The 26,367-nt window shown below is 39.7% G+C and overlaps 1 protein-coding gene across 2 annotated transcripts in view; it reads left to right on the top strand.

Annotated features, from left to right (window-relative positions):
* The window catches only part of LOC134351670 (V-type proton ATPase subunit S1-like), a 68,543-nt gene that overhangs the window by 14,862 nt on the left and 27,314 nt on the right, over nt 1–26,367 (top strand). For both annotated transcript variants that reach the window (XM_063058149.1, XM_063058148.1), the window contains 3 exons: nt 9,335–9,516; nt 19,321–19,361; nt 23,074–23,159. In XM_063058149.1, the coding sequence (XP_062914219.1) occupies nt 9,335–9,516; nt 19,321–19,361; nt 23,074–23,159 (309 nt within the window). The remainder of the gene's footprint in view (nt 1–9,334; nt 9,517–19,320; nt 19,362–23,073; nt 23,160–26,367) is intronic.

Here is a 26,367-nt window from a genome sequence, read left to right as displayed (position 1 = left end):
CCAAAGTACTAACTTTATCACCTGGAAGTACAAAATCAGAAGAGATAAGGGCCTCTAAGTCACTCTGCAATTTACACACCACCCATTTAGAAAAATGTAGTTGTTTCATCATTGGCTTTGAGAAGAGATCCAACAACTCTCTACCTTTCTGAAGAGGATCAAAAAAAGATGCCCATCACCATTATTTCAAGGGTGATTAGCACTCTAAGCTAAGCTCCCAGACATAGTGCAGAGTGAACTGAGAGGTCAAATGTTCCAGCCTCTGACCTTCAGCTCATCTCTGATTTCTGTGTTACAATGCACATGCGCAGAAGTCAGGAATAAGTTGGTCTGTGCATTATTGCATACCATTTAGTCAATTAGATTGGATCTCCTTACTGCAAATGGAAAACAGGGAGAAGATTCAAAAATATTTCTCATTATTACTACAGGAAGGTTTTTCAACTGTTCCTTCCTAATAAAATTTATTTGACGGCTTTTTATGATTATTATGATTTATCTACAGACCGGGCCTTTACTTAGATTAAAACAACTGACTTGTTTTGAAGGTAAGTAAAAGAAAACTCTATTAAGGTATATTTTTAAAGTAATAATGTAATACGGGGCAATCACAATGGCAATGACTTCATTGCAATAGAATTTGTGATGCACAGATTCAATTACAGCAATGGAAAAAACGATCACAATGCACCCGAGTAGCAGAAATCTACTGGAAAAAATGTAAAGTCTGGGAATCTGATTAAACTAATGGCATAACGTAATTAATTTAAATTTCTTTTATTCTGATATATGTTAACTTTGCTGGCAAGGTTAGCATTTATTATGTGTTCTTAATCAGCCTTGAGATGATGGTCTTTCTCAAAACCATTGATGAAACAATGACAGTTTTCTAAGCAGGGATATTGTGTAACTTGGCGAGTGACTTAGAGACACTAATAATCCCTTACCTCTCCTGATTCGGTACTTTCAAATGCTGAAGGTTATCACTTTGGAAGGTACAACTGAAGAAGCCTATGAAAGTTGCTGCTTTGCATTTTGTAGAACAGTCTGCGGCCATTGGGCCCTGGTGATGGAGGGAACTAAAGTGATAAATGGGATGTGAATCATGTGCTTGTTTGGCACAACATTATGTTGAACACCACTAATCTAAGCAAGTTCAACTGCTTAGATTTGAATGCTTTGCCCCCTGCCATTCAGCCAATCTTTTATACATGATAGCATCTTTCTTGTAGTACCATGGCTTTTAACCTGTTAAGCTGCCTAATGTGTGGCACCTTGCCAAATGACTTCTGAAAATTCAAGTAAATAACATCCACCTACTCTCCCTTGTCTATTCTGCTTGTTATTTCCTCAAATAATTCCAAAAGATTTGTCAGGCAAGATTTCTCCTAAAGGAAACTATGCTGACTTTGACCTACTTTATCATGTTTCTCTAAGTACTTGAAACCTTATCCTTAATAATGGACTCCAGCACCTTCCCAGCCACTGAAGTCAGACTACCTGGTCTATAATTTCCTTCCTTCTGCCTCTCTCCTTTCTAAAAAAGTGGAGTGACATTTGCAATTTTCCAGTCCTCCTGAACAATTCCAGAATCTACTGATTTTTGAAAGATCATCACTAATGCCTTCACCTCTCTTCAGCTATCTTTTTTTGAACCCTGGGATATAGTTCATCTGGTCCACCTGACTTATCTACCTTCAGACCTTTCAACTTCGCAAGCACCTTCTCCTTATTACTATCAACTACACTCACTTCTGCTCCCTGACAGTCAAATTCTGGCAATCTGCCAATATCTTCCACAGTGAAGACTGACACAAAGTACTTAAGTTCATCTGCCGTTTCTTTGGCCCCAATTACTACCTTTCCAGCATCATTTTCTAGCTGCCTGATACTCAATTTCACATCTATATTATACTTCATATATCTGAAAAAAATTTTTGCTATCCTCTTTTGTATTACTAGATAGCTTAACTTTTATTTCGTATTTTCTCTCCTTGTGGTTTCTTTAGTTGCCATCTGTTGGTTTTTAAGAGCTTCACAATCATCTAACTTTCCACTAACTTTTGCTTTTATCTGTCTTTTGACTTCCCTTGTCAGCCATGCTTGTGTCATCCTCCCTTTAGAATGTTTGTCCATCTTTGGGAAGGATCGATCCCGCATCTTACAATTTGTTCCCCAAAACTCCAGTCATTGCCGTTCTGCCTTCATCCCTGCTAGTGCCTCCTTCTAATCAACTTTGGCCAACTCATCTCTCATGTCTCTATTGTTCCCTTTACTCCACCATAATGCTGATACAAATGACGTTAGCCTCTCCCTCTCAAACTGCAGGGTGAATTCTATCATATTATGATCTCTGCCTCCTGAGGATTTCTTTATCTTAAGCTCCCACATTAAATCTGGTCTGTTACACAACACCCAATCCAGAAATGCCTTTCCCTAGTGCGCTCAACCATAAGCTGCTCTAAAAAGGCATCTTGTAGGCAATCCACAAATTCCTGCTCTTGGGATCCAGCATCAACTTGATTTTCCCAATCTATCTTCTTATTAAAATCCCTCATGACCATTATAACATTGTCCTTTTAACATGCCTTTTCTACCTTCATTGCAATTTTTATCCCACATCCTGGTTACTGTTCAGAGGACTACATATAACTCCAATTGGGGTATTTTTACCCTTACAGTTTCTTAACACAAAGATTCTACATCTTCTGATCCTATGTCACCTCTTTCTGCAATGTGTATCCTTGGATGCTAAGCTCTTAGCTATGATCTTCTTTCAACCAAGACTCAGTGATGCCCACGATGTCATACCTGCCACTAAATAATCTGCAGATGCTGGGGTCAAAGCAACACTCACAGCACGCTGGAGGAGCTCAGCAGGTTGGGCAGCATCCGTGGAAATGATGAGTCGACGTTTCGGGCCGGAACCCTTCATCAGGACTGTAGAGGGAAGGGGTAGAGGCCCTATAAAGAAGATGGGGGAAGGGTGGGAAGGAGAAGGCTGGTAGGTTCGAGGTGAAAAACCAGTAAGGGGAAAGATAAAGGGGTGGGGGAGGGGAGGCAGGGAGGTGATAGGCAGGAAAGGTGAAGAAGGAATAGGGGAAAACACAATGGGTAGTAGAAGGAGGCAGAACCATGAGGGAGGTGATAGGTAGCTGGGGGAGGGGGCAGAGTGAAATAGAGATAGAAGGGAAGGGAATTACCGGAAGTTGGAGAATTCTATGTTCATACCAAAGGGCTGGAGACTACCTAGATGGTATATGAGGTGTTGCTCCTCCAACCTGAGTTTAGCCTCATCATGGCAGTAGAGGAGGTCATGTATGGTCATATCTGAATGGGAATGGGAAGCAGAGTTGAAGTGGGTGGCTACTGGGAGATCCTGTCTGTTGTGGTGGACGGAGCGGAGGTGCTCGACAAAACAGTCCCCCAACCTGCGTCGGGTTTCACCGATGTAGAGGAGGCCGCACCAGGAGCACCGGATGCAATAGATGACCCCAACAGATTCACAAGCCTCACCTGGAAGGTCTGTTTGGGGCCCTGAATGGTGGCAAGAGAGGAGGTGTAGGGACAGGTGTAGCACTTACACTTACAGGGATAAGTGCTGCGTGGGAGATCCGTGGGGAGGGACGTGTGGATAAGGGAGTCGTGGAGGGACCGATCCCTGCGGAAAGCGGAGAGGGGTGGAGAGGGAAAGACGTGCTTAGTGGTGGGGGTCCTGTTGAAGGTGGCGGAAGTTGCGGAGGATAATGTGCTGGATCCAGAGGCTGGTGGGGTGGTAGGTGAGGTCATACCTGCCAATCTCTAATTGCACTACAAGATCATCTACCTTATTCTTTGTACTGCTTGCATTCAAATATGACACCTTTAGTCCTGTATTCATCAACCTTTTTGATTTTGTCCCCATGTTACACTTCAACTCATCCCATTGACAGTAATTTTGCCCTATCATCTACCTGTCCTTCCTTACAGTCTCACTACACACTGCATCTGCTTGTCTACCAACTGCCCCATCCTTAGCCCAATTATTCTGGTTGCCATCCCCGAGTTTAAACCCTCCCCAAAAGCCCACAAGGATATTGGCTCCCCTTGGGTTCAGGTGTAACCCATCCTATTTGTACACATCATACCTTCCCCAGAAGACATGCCAATGATCCAGAAATCTGAAATCCTGCTTACTTTACCAATTACCCAGCCACATATTCATCTGCCAAATCATCCTATTCTTATCTTCACTTGTGCATGGCACAGGCATCAATCCAGAGATTACTATCCTGAAAGTCCGGTTTTTAGCTTTCTACCTACCTCCTTATATTCTCTGTTCAGGATCTCCTCCCTTTTCCTACCTATGTCATTGGTACCAATATGTACCACAACTTCTGGCTGTTCATCTTTTCCATTTAGAATGCCTGCCATGGATCCAATCCCAGACATCCTGACCCTGGCACCTGGGATGCAACATATCATCTGGGTGTCTCTTTCATATCCACAGAATTTCTTGTCTGCTCTTCTAACTATGGAATCCTTTATCACTACTGCACTTTTGCTTTGTCCCATTTCCTTCTGAGCCGCAGAGCCAAACTTAGTGCCAGAGACTCGGTCACTGCAGCTTCCCCTGGTAGGTCATCTTCCCCCCCCCCCCCCACCCCACACCTCTATCCAAAGCGATATACTTACTATTGAGGGGAACAGCCACAGGGGTACCCTGTACTGGCTGCCTATTGCCCTTTCCTCTCCTGACAGTCACCCAGGTAGTTCTTCCTGGAGCTTTTAGGGCTGACTACTTCCCTATAGCTCCTATGTATCACCTCCTTGTTCTCCCACATGAGCCGAAGATCATCCTGATGCAGTTCCAGTTCCTGTTCCTTAACATGATCTCTAAGGAGCTGCAGCTCAATGCACCTCATGCATTGTATGTTACCAGGGAGATTGGAGGTCTCCCAGAGTTCCCACATTTCGCATGAAGAACATACCATTAACCATGGACCCATTCTGACTGCTCTAGCTACGTACTAATAGACAAAGAAAGATTTAAAAAACTTACCAGAAACTTACTTGGACTCTCCACCTGTTCTCACCTAGCCTTTTGAACCAAAGCTCTAACCCTGGCCCATTCCAACAATAGCTGGGCTACTTACACCTCATTCCTTTTTAATGGCCTGTGCTGAGTGCCTAATCATCATTATGATTACAGCCTATTGAAAACTCCCAAAATACCCCAAGCTCTTTTAAAATGTCATACCACCTCAGCCCAACAAGCGTTTGCTTGCGATTATTGCAGCCCACCAAAAAGTCCCAAAAGGCCCCGAGCTCATTTTAAACCTCACTGTGTCTCAACCAGACGAGCGGCTGCTCACGGTGATTGCAGACTGCCAAAAGCAGTATTTTTTTTTGTATTCATTCTGCCTATTTACAAGCCCAACTTGTCCTGTCATCTACATGGGTTTGTGAACATCCACATTTCCTGTTCCTTTGTTGTACCATTTTTTCATGTATGTTCAGTTTATAAGCTTGCAATGTTGTTGTGCTCCACCTGACACACAATTTCAGTGCTTCATGCTTATGATTGTACTACTACAAAATAGCATTAGATGGTGCTATATTTCTTACAATTCCAAAAATATCAATTCTTCAGAAGTATTTCATTGGCTGTAAAACATCTTGATCCTGAAAGGCATGTGAAAAGTGAAATATAACACCTTTATTTTCTTTCTGAAAGTTTATTTTAGTTAGCTATTTACCCTAAGACCCCTTGATTATGCTTTGCACTGTTTCTTATCTTTGGTTTTCTATTCTTACTCTATTTTTTCTTAATGAAGAAATTACTAAATGAGAATTACAACTAATTATTTTATTATCATTCTTCTAAATAGATCATGCTTTCTGTAATGCCTATTCTAATATGCAGCCCTAACTAGCTACTACACATGAATGAGTTTGGATGAACCACCAGATGAAGATGCATCAGATTACTGTCTATATTGAATTGCCCCATTTCATAACCTTAATTTATTAGCCTGAGTTCCACTTTCTTTCACTAAATTTGGCATGACCTACATACAGTATGTATAATGCACAAACATTTATAATAATACAGAACAAACATAGAACATAGAATAGTACAGCACAGTACAGGCCCTTCAACCCACAATGTTGTGCCAACCCTCAAACCCTGCCTCCCATATAAGCCCCCACCTTAGATTCCTCCATATACTTGTCTAGTAGTCTCTTAAACTTCACTAGTGTATCTGCCTCCACCACTGACTCAGGCAGTGCATTCCACGCACCAACCACTCTCTGAGTAAAAAACCTTCCTCTAATATCCCCCTTGAACTTCCAACCCCTTACCTTAAAGCCATGTCCTCTTGTATTGAGCAGTGGTGCCCTGGGGAAGAGGCGCTGGCTATCCACTCTATCTATTCCTCTTATTATCTTGTACACCTCTATCATGTCTCCTCTCATCCTCCTTCTCTCCAAAGAGTAAAGCCCTAGCTCCCTTAATTTCTGATCATAATGCATACTTTCTAAACCAGGCAGCATCCTGGTAAATCTCCTCTGTACCCTTTCCAATGCTTCCACATCCTTCCTATAGTGAGGTGACCAGAACTGGACACAATACTCCCAAGTATGGCCTAACCAGAGTTTTATAGAGCTGCATCATTACCTCGCAACTCTTAAACTCTATCCCTCGACTTATGATAACACCCCATAAGCTTTCTTAACTACCCTATCCACCTGTGAGGCAACTTTCAGGGATCTGTGGACATGTACCCCGAGATCCCTCTGCTCCTCCACACTACCAAGTATCCTGCCATTTACTTTGTACTCTGCCTTGGAGTTTGTCCTTCCAAAGTGTACCACCTCACACTTCTCTGGGTTGAACTCCATCTGCCACTTCTCAGCCCACTTCTGCATCCTATCAATGTCTCTCTGCAATCTTTGACAATCCTCTACACTACCTACAACACCACCAACCTTTGTGTTGTCTGCAAACTTGCCAACCCACCCTTCTACCCCCACATCCAGGTCGTTAATAAAAATCATGAAAAGTAGAGGTCCCAGAACAGATCCTTGTGGGACACCACTAGTCACAATCCTCCAATCTGAATGTACTCCCTCCACCACCACCCTCTGCCTTCTGCAGGCAAGCCAATTCTGAATCCACCTGGCCAAACTTCCCTGGATCCCATGCCTTCTAACTTTCTGAATAAGCCTACCATGTGGAACCTTGTCAAATGCCTTACTAAAATCCATATAGATCACATCCACTGCACTACCCTCATCTATATGCCTGGTCACCTCCTCAAAGAACTCTATCAGGCTTGTTAGACACGATCTGCCCTTCACAAAGCCATGCTGACTGTCCCTGATCAGACCATGATTCTCTAAATGCCTATAGATCCTATCTCTAAGAATCTTTTCCAACAGCTTTCCCACCACAGACGTAAGGCTCACTGGTCTATAATTACCCGGACTATCCCTACTACCTTTTTTGAGCAAGGGAACAACATTCTCCTCCCTCCAGTCCTCCGGTACCATTCTCGTGGACAACGAGGACATAAAGATCCTAGCCAGAGGCTCTGCAATCACTTCTCTGGCCTTGTGGAGCAGCCTGGGGAATATTCCGTCAGGCCCCGGGGACTTAACTGTCCTAATGTATTTTAACAACTCCAACACCTCCTCTCCCTTAATATCAGCATGCTCCAGAACATCAACCTCACTCATATTGTCCTGACCGTTATCAAGTTCCCTCTCATTGGTGAATACCGAAGAGAAGTATTCATTGAGGACCTCACTCACTTCCACAGCCTCCAGGCACATCTTCCCACCTTTATCTCTAATTGGTCCTACCTTCACTCCTGTCATCCTTTTTTTCTTCACATAATTGAAGAATGCCTTGGGGTTTTCCTTTACCCTACTCGCCAAGGCCTTCTCATGCCCCCTTCTTGCTCTTCTCAGCCCCTTCTTAAGCTCCTTTCTTGCTTCCCTATATTCCTCAATAGACCCATCTGATCCTTGCTTCCTAAACCTCATGTATGCTGCCTTCTTCCACCTGACTAGATTTTCCACCTCACTTGTCACCCATGGTTCCTTCACCCTACCATTCTTTATCTTCCTCACTGGGACAAATTTATCCCTTACATCCCGCAAGAGATCTCTAAACATCGACCACATGTCCATAGTATATTTCCCTGCAAAAACATCATCCCAATTCACACCCGCAAGTTCTAGCCTTATAGCCTCATAGTTTCCCCAATTAAAAATTTTCCTGTCCTCTTGATTCTATCCTTTTCCATGATAATTATAAAGGCCAGGGAGCGGTGGTCACTGTCCCCCAGATGCTCACCCACTGAGAGATCTGTGACCTGACCTGGTTCATTACCTAGTACTAGATCTAGTATGGCATTCCCCCGGTCGGCCTGTCCACATACTGTGACAGGAATCCATCCTGGACACACTTAACAAATTCTGCCCCATCTAAACCCTTGGAACTAATCAGGTGTCAATCAATATTAGGGAAGTTAAAGTCACCCATGATAACAACCCTGTTATTTTTGCACCTTTCCAAAATCTGCCTCCCAATCTGCTCCTCTGTATCTCTGCTGCTACCAGGGGGCCTATAGAATACCCCCAGTAGAGTAACTGCTTCCTTCCTGTTCCTGACTTCTACCCATATTGACTCAAAAGAGGATCCTGCTACATTACCCACCCTTTCTGTAGCTGTAATAGTATCTCTGACCAGTAATGCCACCCCTCCTCCCCTTTTTCCACCCTCTCTATCCCTTTTAAAGCACTGAAATCCAGGAATATTGAGAATCCATTCCTACCCTGGTGCCAGCCAAGTCTCTGTAATGGCCACTACATCATAACTCCATGTATGTATCCAAGCTCTCAGTTCATCACCTTTGCTCCTGATAATAATCCCATTGGTCAGCTGAACAAAACAAAATCTAACTTGTCCATCTTTGAAATTGATGTGTTTACATTTTAATGGAATTTCAAGATATCTTCCATGTTTTTTGTTTTCCTTACAAGTATAAAACCAAGCATTTCTGAACAAATACCACTTTCAGATATTGACGTGCTAGGTTCACTTCACTCCATTTCTTACACCTATGTTAAAATAGGATCAAGTAATAAATGTTTGTTTAATTGTATGTTTTCCTCATGTTTCCAGGTGAACTGAGAAAGAAGTCATGCTTTATTGTAGACAAAAATCTCTCTGAATGAATTATTAAGTGTTTTAGGATTACTTCAGTATCACTCTGTTTTACAGTCAATGCGCGTGTCAAGTTTATTTTATAAACTTGATCAGTAAAATTTATTTTCTTTCCAGCAATTCCTTGACACCTCAGACTCATCCTTGGTTCTACCAGCAGTTGACTGGAGGGCGATAAAACATCTAAAGGAAAATTTAAATTGGACCGAAGTTCAAATTGGCCATGATCAGGAGAAAGAACTGAAAGTGGATCCTTCAAAGCAAAATCTGATTGTAATAAACTTAGAACCAGTTGACAGGTATGTGTTATAATAATTAAACTTATATGAATTTTTCATTGGTATTAATATTTTAACTTAATGAAACATCTGACTGTATTATAATATATCCATTTCATAAATTCAATCATCGTTCAAAGATCAAAATAAATTTTGTCATTAAAAATACATATATGTCACCATATACAATACTGAGATTCATTTTCTTGCAGGCATACACAATAAATCCAAGAAACTCAATAAAATCAATACAAAACCATACCCAATTTTGAATTGTGCAAATACAAAAGAAGTAATAACGTAATAAATAAGCAATAATTATTTAGAACATGAGATGAAGAGTCCTTGAAAGTGAGACCAATGGGATCAATTCAGTGATGGGTATAGTGAAGTTGAGTGAAGTTATACCCTCTAGTTTGAGAGTCTGATGGTTGAGGGGTAATAACTGTTTCTGAACCTAGTGATATGGGTCTGAGGCTCCTGTACCTTCTTCCTAATGGCAGCAGTGAGAAGAGTGTATGGCTTAGAGTGGATGCTGGGGGTCCATTATTACTGAAACGAAATGTTGAATTTGAATAAATTTGTACATGCTGAATTCTGAGATGATGAACCAAATGAACATAGTTTTTTTAAAATCTGCTTCCGATTCATGACCATCAATAGATAACAATGGTAAACTTAGAGATAGAATAAAGCAGTCCAAAATTTGATAGAATTCACAATATTTACATAAATTTTTAGTTCCTTAATCTCCTAAAATTTTAATCTTCAAAAATTTAATCTTCTAACACTTGATTCTGAAGATATCATTACCATAAGACATATGACATAGGAACAGAATTAGGCCATTCAGCCCAATGAGTTTGTTCCACCATTTGATCATGACTGAACCATTTCCCTCTAAACCCCTTTCTCCTGCCTTCTCTGCATAACCTTTCATGCTTTGACATCAAAAATCTATCAACCCCCACCTTAAATACTCCCAATTACCTGGCCTCTACAGCTGCCTGTGGCAATGAATTCCACAGGTTCACCAGAAATGGACACCCCTTTATTCTGAGGTTGTGCCCTCTGGTCCTAGACTCCCCCACAGAAGGAAACCTCCTCTCCACATCGACTGTATCTAGGCCTTTTGATATTTGATTGTTTTTATTGAAATCACCCCTCATTCTTCTGCATTCCAGAGAGTACTGGCCCAGAGCCATCAAATGCTCCTTGTATATTAAGTCTTTCAGTCCCAGAATCATTTTCTTGAGCCTCCTTTGAATCATCTCCAATGTCAACACATTCTCTCTTAGATAAGGGGTCCAAAGGTTTTCAGTACTCCAGGTGAGGCTCAACAGTGCCTTATAAAGCCTCAGCATTACATCCTTGTCTTAACATTCTAGTCCTCTCGAAATGAATGCTAACATTGCATTTACCTTTTTCACCACCTACTCAGTCTGCAAGTTAACCTCTAGGGAATTCTGCACAAGGACTCTCTAGTCCTTTTGCGACTTGGATTTTTGAATATTCTCCCTGTTTAGACAATAGTCTATGCTTTTATTCCTCCTACCAGCGTGCATGAGCATACACTTCCTGGCACTGTATTCCATCTGCTCTTTCTTGTCCATCCTGTTAATCTGTCTAAATCCTTCTGCAGCCTTCCTGCTTCCTCAACAGTACCTGGCCCTCTACCTATCTTCATATTGTCTACAAATTTGGCCACAGAGCCATCAATTCCTTTATCCAAATCATTGACATATAATGTAAAAAGAAGCTGTCCCAATACTAACCCCTGTGGAACACGACTAGTCACTGGCAGCCAATCAGAAAAGGCTCTTCTGCCTCCTGCAAATCAATCAAAGCTCTATCCTGTCTGTCTGTATCTTGTTTTACGGCGGTTGGCATCCAGTTTAATGGTTCATTACCGCCACCCTCTGCTCCAGAATGTGCACTAGACATGCATTCTAAATCCCTTCACCCAATCGCGCGCGCGCGCGTGCACACACACACGCACACATACGCACACACACACACACACACACACACACACACATACACATATATACAAACCTACACTTCACCCTCCCATCTTTGACCATCCTAGTATCCTATTCCTGTTTATTCGTCATATTCTATAAAAAACCCCTGTACCCCTTAAAAACGCTAAAAATACCCGGACTTGTGCTCTCTCACCCATGTCCAGCAACCCTTTTAATGTGAATTCCTGCATCCCCAACTCCCTTAATTTATTTCTCATCATTTCTCTCTGTATCCCATACTTCCTGCAACTCAGAACTACATGTTCTACTGACTCCTCTTCCTGACATTCCTCACACAATCCTGTCTGGTGTTTCCCTATCATTTTCAATGTTTTGTTTAATGCACAATGCCCCAGCCTTAACCTAGTCCACACAATTTCCTCTCTTCTGTTTCCATTACCTACCCTAGTAACTGCAACACTCTTTTGTATTTGATATAAATGCCTCCCTTTCCCCTCCCTGTCCCATCTTTCTTGCCACATTCGGTTGACTTTTTCCCAGATTACACACTTAACCTCTGCTTTACTGATACTAATGTGCATTTCCACATTTTCTTTCTTTAACGCTCTCTTTGCCAACTCATCCACCCTCTCATTCCCCTTCACCCCTACATGCGCTGGAACCCATAGAAATTTTACCTGACCTCCCGGATTTGCAATTCTTGTAACTAACTGAAGGACTTCATAAAGTACATCTTGCCGACTGTTTGTGTGAAAAGACCTTAAACTTGCTAGAACTGAGGATGAATCTGAACATATCAATGCTTTGGCTTGTCTGGCTTTCTGCACCCATTACAACGCAACCAACACTGCCAGCATTTCCACTGTAAACACCCCTAACTTATTAGATGTTCTTCTGCTGATTCCAATTTCTTTTGCTGATATTACCACCCCAAACCCTGTCACTCCTGTTCCAGGTTCCTTCGCACCATCCGTATAAATGTGAGTATAATCACTATACTTTTCCATCACATGACAGTTAAATGCATTTACCAAATCTGTTTTATATCTTTCTTTCCTTTTTACCTCTAACAAATGCCAGTCTGTGTCAGGCCATACAAGCTTCCATGGAGCTACAACCGGATAAACTACTGAAGGATTTATCCTCAGACCAAATACTCCACATTCTTTCGCAATATCATTCCCTACCTGACTAAAGGTATCCCTCTGAAACCTCCCATTTTCCCAGCACTCCTGCAACACTCCTTTAGTAGGGTGAGAATCATTGTGCCCCTGCAAGTTAGCCCAGTAGTTTGCCATCAGTTGCATCCTTCTTAGTTCCAAAGGCATTATTCCCATTTCTACCCGTAGGGCTGACACTGGTGATGTTTTAAAAGCCCCACTGCACACTCTCAAGGCCTGAGCCTGAATCACATCCAGTTTCCTTATAAGAGACCTAGCTGCTGATCCATATACTATATTTCCATAATCCAATACAGATCTCACTAAAGCCACATACATTCTCTTCAAAGCTGAACAACTTGCTCCCCATTCCCCACCAGTCAAACATCTCATCACATTTATTACTTTTTCACATTTCTCCTCAACTTTCCTGATATGGTCTGCCCATGTTAATCGTGAATCAAATATAACTCCCAGAAATTTAAATGATGCAACCCTTTCTAATTCAACCCCATACATTCTTAACTTCTTCCCTACCTCAACCCTTTTCCTGGTAAAAAAATACAGTTTGAGTTTTATCTACTGAAAATCTACATCCCCAATCATAACCCCACTCCACTACTTCATCAATTGCTTCTTGTAGTTTCCTGATTATATGGTCCATGTTCCTGCCTCTTTTCCACAAGGCCCCATCATCCGCAAACAGTGACCTACCTCTATCCACTGGTACCTTTGTGAAGACATCATTGATCATAATGATGAAAAGTAACGGGCTAATCACACTACCTTGAGGTGTGTCATTTTCCACTATGTACTGTTTTCATAATTCTGATCCAATCCGAACTTGAATTTTTCTACCAAACAAAAAATCTTTAATCCAATTAAAAACTCTCCCACCAACCCCCATCTTGTGCAGTTTAATTAATAATCCTTCCTTCCACATCATATCATAGGCTTTTTCAATGTCAAAGAACACTGCCACTACTGACTCTCTATTTGCCTGGGCCTTCCTTATTTCAGTCTCTAACATAATCACTGAGTCCATGGAATTCCTTCCCTTTCTAAAACCACTCTGATAACATGCCAGCATTCCCCTTTTCTCAAGCTCATATGATAACCTTTCTGTTATCATCCTTTCCATTATCTTACATATACTTGATGTTAATGCAATTGGTCTGTAGCTAGTGGGTTTTGACAGATCCTTGCCAGGCTTCCTTATTGGAATTACTACTGCTTCTTTCCATGCATTTGGTAATCTTCCCTCCTCCCACACTCTGTTATAAAAATGCAGCAACTTCAAGAGCGCTCCTTCTCCTAGATTTTTTAGCATCACAGAGCATATCAGATCTTTCCCTGGGGAGGTTGGTCTCGATCTCTTTATTGCTCTCACCATTTCTGCTAATGTAAATGGATCATCAATTATATCATCCGTTCCTTCCCTTCTGCTGAACACACCTGGGTGTTGGCTCATTATTCTTTCCCTTCTTCTCCCTTCTTTAGACAAATTTTCTGAACTGTGTATCAGTACAAATGACTTGGCCATGACCTCAGCCTTATCTCTACTGGAGACTGCAGTTTCCTCCTCAGATATCATTACTGGATATTCCCATTCCCTTCTATCTATCTCTCCCACAGGTGTTGTTCTTCCTACCTTGTCTCAAAAACTCCTCCAACTTGCCCTTTTAGCTTGACGTATAGTTCTTCTCACCACTGCCTGTGCTTTCTTATATTGAACCAAATGCTGCATATTATGGGTTCTTTTAACTAGCCTGAATGCTCTATTTCTGTTTTTTACAGCCTGACAACATTTCTCTGTCCACCATGGTACCAGTTTTTTATTCATCCTATTTTTACTCCTAGGTATAGATCCTTCTGCTGCCATGATAATTGCTGAAGTCACCTGACTGTTTAATTCATCTACATTTCCAGAAATATCAATCTTTGTCAACCCTTCTTCACTCAACTTCTGGAACTTACCCCAATCAGCTTTTTCAAACACCCACTTTGGGGTTCCGCCACCTGGTCTTACTTCAACTCTTTCACCCACTGAACACAAAACTGGGTAGGGATCACTGCCTACTGTTGAAGCAGTCCAAACTCCCCAGTTACTAATGCCAGCCAAGGTATTAGACACTAATGTAATATCTAACACTGACTCAGTTCCTGTTGTTATATCTATCCTTGTGCCGCTACCATCATTCATACACACCAAATCCCTTTCTTCCATCAAATCTTCAATTACCTTTCCATTTGGATCTGTAATCTGATCCCCCCATATTGTGCTATGAGCATTGAAATCTGCACACCACACTACTTTATGTCTGTTTTGTCCTTGTATCTTTAATAGGCTGTCCAAATCCAACTTTTTACATGGATTGTAGTAGTTAATTATAACCACTCCCTCCCCTCTCTCCCACACTTCCACCACTATGTATTCCTGATCATCTCCTTTTTCCAGTACGCTATATGGTATACCTTGCTTGATTAACATAGCACAACCCCCTCCTCCCCCTAGATTTCTATCTTTCCTTATCATTGTATACCCATATACCACAAAGTCTAAAGTTGGTTTCAACCAAGTTTCCTGAATACACACTACATCCGGTTTTACAACCATTTCTTTCATAAAGTGCTTGAATTCCTGGCTATTGGCCAGTAAGCTCCTTGCATTCCATTGTAAAAGAATCACCATAATTAGTATTAACCAACACATGACACTTCCCAGCTTGACTGATTACTGAGGTTCTCCCTCACTTCCTCCCATGTCAGTCCTACTAACCCTAAATGGTTTACTGCTGCTTTTACCACCAGCTGAATTTTGTCACTTTTTGACTTTACCTCAGCCGTACTATTAATCACTCCTGCAATGAATGTTACTAGAGCCTTCTTGTCTACATAAATCCTGACATTTGTTCTTTGCTGCATCTCTCGTATCCCTATTGCTCCCTGTTCATTAGGGGCATTATTTTGTTCTCTTGACATTCTTACAGCTTCTGCATAAGTGATCTTTCTTTTCACTCTTATTTCTTGAATTTTAGTCTCCCGTCTCACAACCTCACACCCACTATATGCAACATTATGAGCTCCACCACAATTGCAGCATTTTGGTTGAACTCCTGTTCCGCACTTTCCATATTCATGATCACCCCCACATCTAGCACATCTCCTCTGCCTTTTACAGTTTTTAGCCACATGTCCAAACCTTTGACAATTATAGCGCCTCAATGGCTTTGGCACATACACCCTTACTGGGTAACTCATGAAACCCAGGAACAGCTTCCTTGGCACTCTTTCTTCTTCAAGTTCAATCAATACAGATTCACTTTCCTTTTTCACTCCCTCCTTTGTTGTTTTCAGTCTTTGAACATTCATTACTTTCCCTCCTTTGAGGGAAAGTACACAACATCTACTGATTCCCCTTTGTTGATCATGCTTTTTATTTCCTCAAAGAATTACAACAGATTTGTCAGGCAAGATTTTCCTTTAAGGAAACCGTGCTGACTTTGACCTATTTTACCATGTGTCTCTAAGTACCCTGAAACCTTATCCTTAATTAACAATCAACTACAACACCTTCCCAACCGCTGAGGTCAAGCTAACTGGCCTATAGTTTTCTTTCTTCTGCTTCCCTCCCTTCATGAAGAGTGGAGTGACATTTGCAATTTTCCAGTCCTCTGAACCATGTCAGAATCAGGTGATTTTTAAAAAATAATTACTAATGCCCCCACAACCTCTTTCAGAACCCTGTGGTATAGTCCATCTGGTCCAGTGACTTATCTACCTCAACCAGATCAGATTGTCTACAGGCAACATAATTTTTTAGTTGTCAATGTCTGTCCTAAAATACTCACAATATATATCTAAAATTGAAAGATATGCGATTTTCAAGCATTGCTACCATTCACCATCATTGACCCCACATCAAAAATAAACTTATCACTGTTCTTTTCCATATTTCAAGTTGATAGGTTTCTTCTTTGCTGGTGTGTTTTCTTATTTGAAGTTACAGTATAGATGCTGCTGCCTTTGGGCTTTCATACTGCCTGATAAGAGTAATGAGGGCCTTCTGTGCAGATTTCTCTCAATGATTACAATTTGCTAATGTACTCATGTGATAACCTGCTGGGCTTTTCTGAGCTACTACATCCTTTAAACAGCCCATGAATCATATATTTTCCTTTCTTCATCCACATTCTGCGATTTAGTCACATTCCTTTAAATGCAATTGATTTTGTGTTAATTGTATAATCCCCAGTCAACACACTAACTAGAATGTTACTCATCATCATTTGACAAATTAAATGGCTGAACAGTTTCTTTATTAACACTAGCAATAGTATCTATGTACTCATTCAGCATCAAAGCATATTAGGCAAATATACATATCTCTAAGAAGGACTGTTACAAGTATAATTCTAACTAATATTAATGTTAATTGTGCACTAGTACTATAGTAAATAAAGATCTTATTCAGAATATTCCTCTGATCTGGAATAATACTGGAATCTTTCTAATATTTGTACTTATATAAACAATTAATTTCTTTAAGTTCTGAAAATGCAAATATAAGCAGTTCTTTTGTTATAATCATAAAGAATACTTCATTCCACATCCATTACATTTCATTTGAGTCATGTGTCTGTATTTGAAATGCTTTACTTTGAAAATGTGTCATATGTTCATACAAATGTAATTAATAGATACATTAATATATATAATTGATATATATATATATATATAATTAATAGATAATTATAATTAATAGATACATTTCGATACAAGATCTACTGTTAATGAGAAAATTATATTGGCAATGGAGAAAATGAGATTTACGAATAGTCTTGATGTGTGCCAGGAATTACCAGACTGGTATGGTGGGATCTGCAAAATGCAACCTGCTTGAAATGATAGATGGAAATCCATTGAACTCCAACCTATTTATTTTCATTAAAAGAACATAAATCTATATGCTATATCAATGCATTCTCTTTCTATAATCAACTGAATTATTTGCCTTTGTTGTTAAGTTGCAGGTATCATATACAATAATAAGTCATCGTTCAATGGAGTATCCAACATGACATGACAAAAATATTTATACCACTCAAAAGAAAAATTTATTTTGGAACCTGTGGCAAAAATTCACTTCTTTTGCTTTAGGGAGAAAGAGTAAAAACTTCTTTCATGATTTTTTTCCAAGATATATTTCCAAACGCTTATCTACCTCCACAGAAAATCATAATTCTGACTGACCATAAGGATTTCCATGGAGATTTTTCAAAAATACTATTTTATTTAGGTGAAGAGTAAAAAAATAATAGGGAACTTCATATCAAAATTATTTATTTTTCATGATTCTATTGTTGGAAAGAGCACAGGGATCTCACAAATTCTTTGAAAACTCAGCTTGTAGCACTCTTGAATGAATTCTTCACTATGATACTGAATGACTAATAACAAAATGACATAATTTGGTATCACACATCAAAGTTGCTGGTGAACGCAGCAGGCTAGGCAGCATCTCTAGGAAGAGGTACAGTCGACGTTTCGGGCTGAGACCCTTCGTCAGGACCAACTGAAGGAAGAGCTAGTACTGTAAGAGATTTGAAAGTGTTAGGGGGAGGGGGAGATCCAAAATGATAGGAGAAGACAGGAGGGGGAGGGATGGAGCCAAGAGCTGGACAGGTGATTAGCAAAAGGGATATGAGAGGATCATGGGACAGGAGGCCCAGGGAGAAGGAAAAGGGGGAGGGGGGGAACCTAGAGGATGGGCAAGGGGTATAGTCAGAGGGACAGAGGGAGAAAAAGGAGAGAGAGAGAAAGAATGTGTGCAGATAAATAAATAACGGATGGGGTACGAGGCGGAGGTGGGGCATTAGCGGAAGTTAGAGAAGTCAATGTTCATGCCATCAGGTTGGAGGCTACCCTGACGGAATATAAGGTGTTGTTCCTCCAGTCTGAGTGTGGCTTCATCTTTACAGTAGAGGAGGCCGTGGATAGACGTATCTGTACAGTAGAGGAGGCCGTCTGGGTAGCCTCCAACCTGATGGCATGAACACTGACTTCTCTAACTTCCACTAATGCCCCACCTCCCCCTCGTACCCCATCCATTATTTATTTATATACACACATTCTTTCTCTCTCTCTCTCTCCTTTTTCTCCCACTGTCCCTCTGACTATACCCTTTGCCCATCCTCTGGGTTTATCCCCCCCTCCCGCTTTTCCTTCTCCCTGGGCCTCCTGTCCCATGATCCTCTCATATCCCTTTTGCCAATCACCTGTCCAGCTCTTGGCTCCATCCCTCCCCCTCCTGTCTTCTCCTATCATTTTGGATCTCCCCCTCCCCCTCCCACTTTCAAATCTCTTACTAGATCTTCCTTCAGTTAGTCCTGATGAAGGGTCTCAGCCCGAAACGTCGACTGTACCTCTTCCTAGAGATGCTGCCTGGTCTGCTGCGTTCACCAGCAACTTTGTTGTGTGTTGCTTGAATTTCCAGCATCTGCAGAAATCCTCGTGTTTACGTTTATAATTTGGTATCTACAGTTTCCATGGTTTGATTCAAAAAAAATTAGTTATTGCTTTAAACATATAACAAAAAAGTGCAATTCAATGATTGATACTAATTGATAATTAATTATGATTATTGTGACAAAAGTTATTTTCTCTGTCTTAACGGATAGGTTGAATAACTTGAAAACGGCACAGACTCTAACCAGCAATGGTAAGACCAACTTTGATTTTGTTATTTTCTCTTGGCTAAGACTAAACGTTTTGTTATTGCTGATCTAGTAGGTTTGGTAGGTCAAAATTCAACTGGACACTATAAACATTGTGTATTTGACATTAAATGGAATGGATTGGTCTAGAAATTGGATTATGTACCACCATATTTTTCCATACTGCATGCTTAAATAAGAATTATTTGTGAAGAAAAATTGAATTCAAAATGAATTCCATGAAGTTTGTGAACTTTTTTCAAGACCTTCCATGCATTTGTTGTCCAGTGCATGATGCCTTTAGTGTATACATGTGCCTGGATGCTACATGTGATTCCATTTTTGTATCATGTATTTGTGGCCCATGTATAGATCAGATCACAAAAGCATTCATTGCATTTGAGATCTGTTCTGATATTGCTTAAATGGAACATTGAATCTAATGCTTAGGAGCCCATTCAGGGCAGGTCATCTTATGGGGGAATATTTAACTGTACTGATATTTCTGTCTTATTGTCCTTCAAACCTTCCAACCTAGTCATGACCACATTTCATTTGCTCATCCCCACCTGATAGTCATGTGCACTTCCTTCTTGCTCCCTCATTCGACCAACCTCTTGTATGTTCCATCCAGCGAGATGCTGCTTGTCTTTCCCTCCACCTGTTTGCTCACTGGTTACCTATCTCACAAACTAATGTCAAAAAGGCTTCAACTTGATTTTGTGACAGAAAATCTTTGCTCTTAAATGCTTACTCTGTTTCTCTTGGCACAGATTCTGCCTGACCTGCCGAATGTGTCCAACATTTTCTGTTTTTATTTAAAATTTCCAGCTTAGTTGATATTCATCCCTATACGAAAGTCTGTCCGAGTCCCTTCCCAATCCAACACCTATCTCCCAATCTGCTGTTTGATTCTCATCTGCATTTCACCTCTGGATCCACATCCCCCTGACTGATTCCAATTCTTATTCTTACCTACATTCTGTCTCTCTTTCTCTCATAGCCCCTTTCCTCTCATTTGGCACACCAAAACACCCCTGATCCTCCTCCTCTGAGGTAGATGATGCCTTGAACCAGTTGTGCTGCTCAACCTTGTGATAGGTCATCTGTGAGCAAAGCACTTGTTGGTTCCTATGTACCAACCATTTAATATCCCTTTGAGGTGCCCTTTGTTTACTAGAGAGTAGATTCTTGTCTGTAGAAGATATGAGTGTCAATAATGTAAATGATGGAAACAGCAGGTTTGAAATGCTTTATTATGTTATAGCGGTGTCTTCAGTTTCCCACTTACACCTTACTTTTTTATTGCCTTCATCCCGTTAAGATGCCCACTAAAAACAAACTAAGTAATGTTTTTAAAACGCTCCTGTTTGGCAACTGAGTTGAATTGAATTAAATTGACTTTATTTCTTACATCCTTCATATACATGAGTAGTAAAAATCTTTATGTTAAGTCTCCGTCAATGTACAATGTGCAGTTTATTGTAATTTATAACAAATAATATGTAGAACAGGACAGTCAATATAACATAGAAATACAATTGTATCAGCATGAATTAATCGGTCTGATGGCCTGGTGGAAGAAGCTGTCCCGGAGCCTGTTGGTCCTGGCTTTTATGCTGCGGTACTGTTTCCCAGATCGTAGAAGTTTGTGGTTAGGGTGACTCGGGTGTACAATGACCCTTCGGGCCCTTTTTACACACCTGTCTTTGTAAATGTCCTGAATATTGGGAAGTTCACATCTACAGATGTGCTGGGCTGTCTTTGCAGAATCCTGCGATTGAGGGAAGTACTGTTCCCATACCAGGCAGTGATGCAGTCAGTCAGGATGCTCTCATTTGTGCCCCTGTAGAAAGTTCTTAGGATTTGGGGGTCCATACCAAACTTCTTCAACCATCTGAGGTGAAAGAGGCATTGTGCTTTTTTTCACCACACAGCCAGTATGTACAGACCATGTGAGATCCTCGTTGATGCGTATGCCAAGGAACTTAAAGCTGTTCACCCTCTCAACCCCAGATCCATTGATGTCAATAGGGGTTAGCCTGTCTCCATTCATCCTGTAGTCCACAACCAGCTCCTTTGTTTTTGTGACAATGAGGGAGAGGTTCTTTTCTTGACACCACTGTGTCAAGGTAATGACTTCTTCCCTGTAGGCTGCCTCATTATTATTTGAAATTAGGCTGATCAGTGTAGTATTGTCAGCAAATTTAATGAGCAGATTGGAGCTGCGGGTGGTGACACGGTCATCGGTATACAGAGAGTAAAGGAGGGGGCTTAGGACATAGCCCTGAGATGCACTTCTGTTGAGAGTTAGAGTGGCAGAGGTGAGGGAGTCCACTCTTACCACCTGCCGGCGATCTGACAGGAAGTCTAGGATCCAGCTACACAAGGCAGGGTGAAGGCCGATTGCTCTGACTTGTATGCAGATGATTTAGAAAACCAATCATTAGGTGTTAATGTTTACATCAAAGATAAGGTGAGCTATAATAAAATTGACCCGGAAGGTTTTGGATAGAAATGAAGCTGTACTGTATATTTTCTGAAACTTGTCAGTTTTAATATGGTCTATGGTAAAATTTGCTGCATTTCTCAGTTCTTTCTAATGGAAAGAAGTAAGTGCAGAAATGTGTTTAAAGCAATACAAATTATTTTATGGTTAGTTACTTACTGACATAACTCTTTGTTCACAATGGAAACCCTTAGTAACGTCTTCCACTCTGGAGTTAAATGGGTAAACTATTTTCTGCCAAAGATTAAATTATCTGATTGTATCTTATGTTTATAAATAACTAGAAAATAGATATTATTGTTCCACTTGTTGCCTTTGGAATGTGTTTTGCTCTTATATGGACATTGTAAAAAAGACTAGAGCACCCACTGGTTTCAACTGGTTGCCACTGGTTAAGTTGCATTTTTGTTTGCATTTTCAGTTGAAGTGATAGGGTTGTCGAGTCAGAGAGATAGGGCATGGAAACAGGCTCTTCATCCCACTGAGCCAATGCTGGCCATCAACAGCTCTCTCCCCCCTGTATACTGTACAGAGCTCTGCCCCCTTGCAATACACCTTTTGTAGATTATGCGTCTTCCAGAGTGATTGAAGGGCGAGTGTTTGCTTCCTCTTGTTTGCATTCTGTAAAGAAATTTGAATAATACTTCTAGGCAAGTCATCCACATTGATCTGCCATCTTCCTACTCATAAATTGCACCTCCCCTAGGATAATAAATACTAAAATCACATATCAAACACTTATATTGCTCAACTCTGGTGTCCCAATGGCAGTGTTTCAGTTAATCCCTAGGATCTGGTAACGAAAGTTCAATGTTTCTTCCCATGAAAGAAGAGATTGCATTGTAAGAGTACAGTGTATAAAGGGAATAATTGTTACTACATTATGGTCATTAAAAAAACATCTGAACAATACATAACAAAACCATTTAAAATTTAAATAAAGGTACTAATATAAGGCTTCTAGTGCAACATAGCATATTTTAATCAGCTATTTCTCAAGTTCAAAATTTATCTTGGGCCTGTGCTAACATTCAATCATCCAGTTAAAACAGTAGTAAATCTCATTTGAGTGCATATTCATTCAATAACCAAACCAGAATTTATTTCCCTCATGTTGCTGAGCTAAATGTATTTTGAATGTGCTGTGATCAGCTGATTTTGTTATTTTAAAATGTGCATGTTTTGACCCTCATATTATTTCAATCTAGATAGAGTAATTGGGATGACAATTAATACTCTGAAAAGGAAAGGACTTCAATTTTCTGCCATTTACACAGCTTTGAGACCTTCTGTGGTGAGTGAAAAAACTAAACCCAGATTCTGAGTTCTTCTTATGCCACGACTTGCATCTGACCATTTGGCTATTTGTAGTTTATATGTTCTTTATTACATGAAAAGTTTTTTTCTTACAGTCAATTTACAAATTTTATCCAATGGCAAATGTTATTATTGCCTTATTAACACTGTTACTTGCTTGTTTTCCTTGCAAACATCATATTCGTTGGTAACCTGTTTAAGAATCTCAGAAAAGTGACATTGAAACAAATGACTAATTGGTGGCAAAGCAACAGCATAAAATGACTTGTATTCCTGTTTTTAAGAATAATAAAAGTTATTCAATCCACCTTTGATTACTTTAGATCTCGAAGAAGATTACAAAAGCTTCATAACAACAGCTAGCTTTGTCTTATGACTCCAAGATATTGATTCCACTACTAAACCGAGCAGCCTTTACACATGCTAATTATTCTTTATGGAAAAATAACCACAACATTAAAAATAGATGCAACAGAAATTCATCAAATGCTTGTTCTGCCATTCAATAAGATCTTGCCTACCTTTTCTTCTTCAACAGTATTCTCTTGTAGTTTTCCTATATTCCTTGACTTCTTAATATCTAGAACTCTATCAATATTTGTCTTGAATAATATATAGTTACTTAGCCTCCACTACCCTTTTAGGTATAGAATTCCAAAGACTCACAACCCACATCTTGGTTTCTTTTAAAGGTTTTTAAAGCTCCTCAGGCCATCTATGGTGAGAATGTTCCAGACTGGGGCCTGTAAAATGGAAATGGCCAAATAACAAAGTACATTAGGGGTGTCATGCATGAAAGTGTGAAGAGACTGGACTGAGAGAGAAACAATAGATACAGGGTAGGAAGAAATAAGATCTGTGGGATGAGAATGTGTGAAAGAATGAGCCTGTCAGGATAATCATGCTTGGGGAGAAGGTAAAAGTGTGATGGTGGAATTGGAGTACTGTGAGGCTAACAGCCGTAGAGGGAAGATCTCCTGAGAAAGTGAGGTCAGTGTGAGGATCAAGGTTCAGAGGGTGATGTGAAAAGGTATCTGAGAGGAGATAGTTAGATTTTGTGAGCTGGAGGTCAGTTTGTCAAACAGCATCACTCTTGACAGTAGATCTGATGATAGTATTGGTGTTAGTCTTTACTGTGTGAAATGCTACAAGTTCAGAGAGTAGTAGATTTGAGTGAAAGAGGGTAGTGGAAAAATTGAGACAATCAATATCCTCCGGTAATTAGCAGTGACTAGATATAAGTTCCACAATGTGGGGTGAGGATTCAAGGCCAAAGAAATAGAGATGAAGACAAAGGTGAAGAAAAGGTCAGTATCATATCTTAGAATTCATTAAGGCAATGAAGTAGTGGGATGAAACTAAGGTCTGTTTTCTTTTTCAATATTTTTATTAATTTCTACATAGAAGAATACAGAGTACAAGAAGTACATATTATAAGTAAAAAAATAATACTAAATACATTATATTTGAGTCACACTTGCAATCTCATTACCCTATATTCATGTAAATTAAATTAAATTGTAATATTGAAATGTGATAATTTTATTATACAAAAAAAGAATCTAAACCCACTACCAAGATCGAAGCTGTTTGGTAAAGAAAGAAAAAAGGGAAAAAAATCTTTATCATATAGTGAAATATGTTATTAGCCAACATCTGTACTTAACAACAAATCAAAGGTTTTGAAAATAGTTCAAAAATAATCCACACAATGTTTGAAAGTCTTGGCTAGATTCAGAAATTGAACAACAGATCTTTTCTAAATTTAAACATGACATAACATGACGTAACCATTGAGCATGAGTAGGTGGAACGTCATCCTTCCATTTAAGCAAGAGTGTCCTCCTAGCTGTAAGAGAAATAAAAGACAAAATGTGCAAATCAGATATCTTGAAAATAATATCTTTTTCACCAACAATACTGAATAAGGCAGTCAAAGGGTTAGGCTTAAAATTTACTTTGAAAAGTACAGAGAAAGTTTGAAATACTTCCTTCCAATATTTTTCAAGACTCGGTCATGTCCAAAGCATATGAATTAGTGAAGCTTCTCCATTATTATATCTATCACAATAGGGAGATATATCTGAATAAAAATGAGATAACTTATCCTTTGTCATGTGGGGCCTATGGATCACTTTAAGTTGTAGGAGGGAGTGACGGGCACATAACAATGAAGTGTTAACCAATTTAAAAATTTCATTCCAAGTTTCCTCAGAAATAGAAGTCTGTAAATCTTGTTCCCAGAGATTTTTAATTTTGTCTAAAGGAGCATTTCTCATTCCCAGCAACATGCCATAAATATTGGATATTGAACCATTATGAAAAGGTGTCAAATTAGAAATTACATCTAATAAGTTCTTATCGGGACTTTCAGGAAATGTATATAATTGATTTCGCAGAAAGTCTCTAATTTGTAGATAACGAAAAAAGTGGGTTTTTGGCAAGCTATATTTAGCTGACAATTGCACAAACAAAAAGAGACTTCCTCCAACAAACAAATCCTAGAAGCATTTAATACCCAATCTATCCCATTCTTTAAAAACTAGATCGGTCTTAGAAGGTTAAAAAAAATTTAGAAAAAATGGGACTTGAAAGAGAAAATCTATTTTCTAAATTGTACCCAGATCCTCAGAGTATGTTTAACTACCAAATTGTCAGTTAATTTACTTAAAGATAAAGGAAGTGAGGATCCAAGAAGAGAAATGATAGAAAATTTATTAACAGTTAGCTTCTAAAGAAACCCATACCAGACAGTCCTCATGGTTAATATAATATGACCAAAAAGTAAAATTTCGTATATTGACTGCCCAGTAATAAAACCTAGTATTTGGTAAAGCAAGACCTCCATTCTTTTTAGCTTTTTGCATTTGCAGATGCACTTTATTTAGTCGAGAATGTTTGCTTTTCCATATATAAGAAGATAGAATAGAATCAAGAGAATCAAAAAAGGATTTAGGAATAAAAGCAGGCAAGGCCTGAAAAAAGAATATAAACATTTAGGTAAGATATTCATTTTAATAGAATTAATTCAGCCAATCAACGATAATGAAGGGGGTGACCAGTTTGATAGTGCCCTTTTTACATAATTCAGTAGGGTAAGAAAATTTTCTTTAAATAGGTGTTTATAATTCTTAGTAATTGTTACACCCAAATAGGCAAATTGATTTCTTACAATTTTAAATGGA

This window comes from Mobula hypostoma, chromosome 9 (genome assembly GCF_963921235.1).
Source record: "Mobula hypostoma chromosome 9, sMobHyp1.1, whole genome shotgun sequence".
NCBI lineage: Eukaryota > Metazoa > Chordata > Chondrichthyes > Myliobatiformes > Myliobatidae > Mobula > Mobula hypostoma.
This window is presented reverse-complemented; position numbering and strand designations above follow the sequence as displayed.